Below are 6,057 nucleotides of genomic sequence, written 5' to 3' on the forward strand. Positions count from 1 at the left end.
CATTGCAATGATTGCACACTGTACGCATACACACACACACACACACACACGCGCACTCGCGCGCGCGCGCGCACACACACACACACACACACACACACACACACACACACACACACACACACACACACACACACACACACACACACACACACACAGTACTGTATTATGTACTTTTGCCTATAATGTATAGGTATAGGCAAACTGTACTGTTGCCTATACCTTTGTCATACATAAACTATGAATTGGTTAATTTCAATCACACCATAACCAAATGTTGGTGACAGGCATAGGAGGGTAAATTAGCTATGGAATGTGAGGAACTCTGCCCTCCCCAGCCCTCGCCTCCACTGGCCCTACCTGAACCCTTCTCTCTCTCGCTTTCTACTGTCTTGTCTTGTCCTGTTGAATGTCATGTTATGTTTGTTGTGGACCCCAGGAGGACGATATTTGTTGTTGTTATGCACCAGCTAATGGGGACCCTAATAAACTCCGCTCCTAATAAAAATCTCCCTCTCTCTCTCTCACTCACTCACTCACTCACTTACTCACTCACTCACTCACTCACTCACACTCACACACACACACACACACACACACACACACACACACACACACACACACACACACACACACACTACCGTATCATATCTTGAAGACAGGACATTTGAATGCTAAAAGTTTTGTTGTAAAATAGGTCTGTTATAATAAAACTAACATTTACATTTTAAGCATTTTTGGTTGAAGCTTTTATCCAAAGAATTACAGTATGGGAACACAGCTTCAGTGTCAAATTATGTGATTAATATGAAATGGCATTGTCGTAGGTTATAAACCAACAGTGAATTAACCTGCCATGTGTATGTGTAATCCATGAATAAATAAATATTTGAATGGAAAAACATGTGTATTAGCCTAACTTTGTGTCTTGCCCATGACAAATCCATTAGAAACCCATTGCTACATAAAAGAGACACCTGTTGCTGCAATCAACCCTCAACCAGAACGCAGAGCATGAAAGCTCTCATGAATGAATACAGGCAAACAGTTGTTACATATCCTCATAATAATATGATTCGGTCTGCTTTGTTAGACTGAAACAGACATCAAAGCTAGGTCTGATTAGCAAACTATGATTTGTTTTTGGATTTGTAGGATATGGATACACTATAATAATTGTCTTATAGGTCAAGGCTGCTGTGCCAGGTGGCAGAAATACCCTACAGCAGGGTTCCCCAATAGTCGGCCCGCAGGCCATTTGCGGCCCGCGAGGGTCTACTGTCTGGCCCCCACCAACCCAGTAATAATGGTGGTATAAGAGCAGCAACAACACTAGTATATCGTCGTTGTCGGGTGGAAACCTCGTATCTCCAAATGTGCACGTTCTTTCACAAATAGTAAAGCCCTGCTTCATCGTACAAGGCTGTCGCACAAAACTAGTGAAAACAGCAGATCTACAAGTACGATCGGCTGTTTTCACTAGTTTAGGACATACAAGATTTTCACCTAACAACAAGGATATCTGAACTGTCGATGGAGTATCGGGAACGCCACCGTCGCCCCCTGCAATGCTGTGGCCCTCGGCTTGGTACCCTAGACATAATTTGGCCCTTGGGGAAAACTAATTGGGGAACCCTGCTATACAGTATATTTGGATTAGAGGGACAGATTGTGGAAATGTTAGCATATTATATTATGTTAGTTTTAGCACACACACAACAGTCCCAGGAATCAAAGAGAACAGAATGAAGTGATCTCATGCTGTGTATAATGTGTGGTGCTTTTTGTATCTGTCCAGTCTGGTCTGTCTGTCTGTCTGTCCATCTCCCTCCCTATATCTGTATCCACCATGTCTGCCTGTCTGTCTCTCTGCCGCCACCTTTCCATTCTTTTGAAATTGTTTTTTCAGAGTGTTGTGAAAAAGCGTGCATGCATGGTCACTGTGCAGTGGCGCAGACTTTTCTCTCTTTTATCTTGATCCAGTCCGGTCACACCCGGAGAAGGACTACACTCACAGCAGCGTCCAACAACACAGAGTTAAAGGGGAAGACCATGCACCCATTTTCAATATTGAACTATGTCATTAATATACCTTAGAGGAGTTGTGTGAAAAAAAAGGTTCGCCCTCTTCTGTGTTGCCTAGAACTGGAGGATTGATTTTGGGGTTTGTATTGTAAAGTACAACGGTGTGATGTCATCAAGTTGTGATTTGCAATACAAACCCCAAAATCAATCCTCCAGTTCTAGGCAACACAGAAGAGGGGGATTTTTTTTTAAATTTCCACACAACTCCTCTAAGGTATATTAATGACATAGTTCAATATTGAAAATGGGTGGTCTTCCCCTTTAAACAATGGTTGTGTGCACATGGATGAAGTATTGAAACGGAGTGTATCTGCTGTCAAAAAGAGTGTTATTGGAGGTGATTTGGTGGTAGTACACTAAATGACAGCCTATCCACAAGTTTCCGCGGGAGTTTACTGGAGACTATCCGGACCAAACTTCCGGGTTTAACAGCAGACATACAAGCTCACGTCGCGTCGCAGATGCAACCCGTTGAGAGCTTGTAAATCGGCGCCGGAAGATCGATGCAAACGTTTGCGCAATGCACTATGGGGCGTAGGAAACTCGTGGATTAATTGATTTAGCCTTCATTTAATTTAAAGGAGTAGTTCATCCCCAAAATGACTTTTTTCTATTGATTAGTCATGCCATGGAGACTTGAGCAATAATATTTGTGTGTATTCTGAATGGCGATTGGGGACCCAAATGCATGGGCCTGGATGGGGACCCAAAAACAAGGCCCTGGATGGGGACCCAAATGCATTTGCGTGAGATTCAATGGGGGTAAATTTACTTGACACAATTGACCCTAAATGTACCTAGCCTCGTAAACCAGACTCCTCCTAAGATGGGAGGAGTCAGTTTACTAGGCTAAAATGTACCCCCAATGATCCAGGGCCCTATTTGGGTCCCCATCCAGGGCCCTATTTGGGTCCCCATCCAGGGCCACGCATTTGGGTCCCCGTCCAGAATCAATGGGGGTAAATTTACTATAATCTTTTTTTTGTCTTAGGAATGTGAAAAGTCTCCATGGCATGACTAAGCAATAGAAATCAAAAGAAAAAAAAGTCATTTTGGGGTGAACTACTCCTTTAACCCCTAGTCATGTCCTTTGACCTTCAAAACACTGCATTTACTTGGGTAGCAAATCCCATTATTCACACTCAAAGACATGGCAGGTCTTGGTCAACTTAAATGAAGGTAAATTAACCCACCAAGATGTCCTTTAGGGTTGGAGAAACTTAATTCTGAACGGAGAACCATACAGTGGTTCTCAAAGTGGGGTCCGGCCGGGGACTCCCAGAGTCCCAGGGCCAGGGGTCCTTGAGGGACTTCCAGGGAGTCCCCAGCTAAATGATAGTTGGGAACGGGTTCATTTGGTTCCATTTGTACACTTTCAGAGTTAAATTAACATTGAATTTACAGTAGATTGGGCTCCCACATATAAGAAATGCTATCAAATGGGGATAATTGAAATTAATGGTTGAGAATCTCTGCTATATAATCGTAAAGATCTTCTCCCATGGGGGGTCCCTGGCAATGCATCTCTTTTCAAATGGGGCTCCACAGACTAATGTCTATCAATTTAGGGGTCCCCATGAATAAGTGTGACTGCGTAAACTGCCTGTCATACACTCACCCCGCTGGTGACCCGTCATTGCATGTCACAGATTCATTCCTCAAGAAGTGTAACTTCATGTCCTGGTCCAGTTTCTGCGCTGAGCACGGGTAAAGGGACTGCGCCAGGTTCTTGATCTGGATCATAAAGTTGTCCACGTTGCCCTCCACGGCGGTGAAGTCTAACGGAAAGCTCTCTGCCGCTCCTTCCACCCGGTGATGGATGCGGCGACTGGCACCGTGCGTCCGGCCGCTCCGGGCTCTCCTCGCCTCCACCGCACGCTGGGCGCTTATTTGGATGAAGAAAAACAATAGGAAGGATCTCACCAAGTACCAGACGGTCCCCAAACGTCTGTCCAAGCTGTGGGCGCTCATTTTGTTTTGATTTGTTTGTTTTCTTGTTGGCGTGCGCCGTGCGTGCGTTCGGGGTCTTTGAACGGTACAGGATAGGCCTATCTCTAAGATTCACTGAACTTCTTAAAAGTTAAAAGTTCTTCGACAAAGCGATGTCATCTCTTGGAAAGTATGGATAGTAACAGTGATGGATCGATTCGGCTTTAGGGTTTCCATGATGCCCTGGAAGTTATTATATGGTCATACATTTAACCAAACATTACGCACGACTAGTCGCGTCAGTCTTCGACTCTTCACACTTAATTCCGTAGTCTACAACGTTTTCGAGCAAGTTGCCAAGTGAATCTTTGAGACCCCTGGTCCAGACCCCTGTTATCTCCACCACCCTTGTTTATCCGTCCATTCGAGCCAATGCTTTCCAAATATTTTAAAGTCAAACATAGTAAGAAAGACTTCATCAAGTCAGGACAGAAAACAGAACGCGGCCGATTGGCACAAGCTCCACTCCGGGTCTCTGAGAATGTGAACAGGGGACGAGGGAGGAATGGGGATTTTATTGTAACCCCACCGCCACCCGACTCCCTTCCCCCAGTTCACTGCAGTGCTTTCATCCTTTCAAGCCAATCGTTATCACCACCGGCTGATGTGATGCTCTCGGATGGGCAGGGTGTGCGTCACTTATAAACACACACGAAACATGATGATGGAATGGACCTGCTTGGCACTGGCACGGCCCCGTTTCCAAACTCATCTCATCTCAATGCACTTCTTGAGCCCTTTGATCTTCTGTCACGATTATTATGATGATAATTTAGGTTTTGGTTGAAATACAAGAACTAAAATTGATAGGCTGTAATTAACGTTTCTGCAAAAACAGCTTCATGTGAGAGAGTGCGCGCGCTAAATTTATATATTGGCCTAATATTATATATCACAATGTCTCACAATCACACAAAAGTGTTTCTCAATAATTTAATACCGGGTCCCGACCATTTAATATAGTGGTTAATGGCCCCAAAACTTAATGTAAGAATTAGGCCTACATATAAGACAGTAGGCTAGACGACAAATTAGAATGCCTGCCAGAAGTGCCAGTGCCTAGGATAGGCCTATAGCCTATACATTTGTCAGAATCTAGAAACCTTAATGCACTTTTTTTTGTAGTTTTCTTAAAGTTAAAGCTCTATGCATAATATTCATATGCATATATTCTGTCATGTTGGTTTTCATATATTTATTCTGTCATGTAGGGCCCAGGGGTCTGTCTCCCCATCTCTCCTGCTCTTTAATACAAAATAAAACAAATCAGATGGGTTGCCAATTTCATCCAAGCCTAAAGCAGAGTTCTCAATTTCTCTAACCTGAAAATACATTGCACATGCATTCAAGGCCTGGAGAGACAGGGAGACGCCTGTCACTGAACACTCTTGAAATTATTATAGGCCTGCAGTCATCAGACTGTATATTTATTTGAACACAAAATAAAAATAGGACACTCTACTCTACGCTTATGATGATGATGACATAAATGAGAACTTCAGTCCACAGAGACAGATTCCTATCCTGCAGTGATGAAGGAAGGAAGGAAGCATGGTTGTTTGTTTGTTGTTTATTCAGATGCGGGCAATTTCCCCCTGGAACTGAGAACTGTATATCATTCACCTCTGCCTCTCTGTCTTCTTCTCTCACTATCCTGCTTTTCATAGCATCAAACCAACTCTCTTTCGTTTAATGTTAGCTTTTTGTAACACCATAAGAACAGTGTAACAACATCACCAATCTGTCCACAACGTGGGCGGGTGTGTAGCATGGATGCAGAGGTGTAAAGTAACTACTTATTTATAGGCCTACAATTTTTAGTTATGTGTAGGTCTACTTTACTTGAGTAATTCCAATTTCCAATACTTTTGTTTTAGGCCTACATCTCGGACCCAAATAGCATATTGTGCTTTTACCCCACTACATTTATTGAAAACGAGTTAGGGCCTACTTTGTAGGCTACATTTGGATTATTACTACAAAACA

At 43.4% G+C, this 6,057-nt stretch overlaps 1 protein-coding gene across 1 annotated transcript in view; it reads right to left on the minus strand.

Moving 5' to 3' along the window:
• The window catches only part of notum1b (notum, palmitoleoyl-protein carboxylesterase b), a gene marked incomplete at both ends in the record, with an annotated part of 8,852 nt that extends 4,799 nt beyond the window's left edge, over positions 1-4,053 (minus strand). Inside the window, one exon of the mRNA XM_080722671.1 lies at positions 3,701-4,053. Coding sequence (XP_080578797.1) covers positions 3,701-4,053 — 353 coding nt within the window. The remainder of the gene's footprint in view (positions 1-3,700) is intronic.
• Between the last annotated feature and the right edge of the window lie 2,004 nt (positions 4,054-6,057).

This window comes from Nannobrachium achirus (assembly GCF_963921795.1).
Source record: "Nannobrachium achirus genome assembly, chromosome: 3".
In the NCBI taxonomy this organism is placed as follows: domain Eukaryota; kingdom Metazoa; phylum Chordata; class Actinopteri; order Myctophiformes; family Myctophidae; genus Nannobrachium; species Nannobrachium achirus.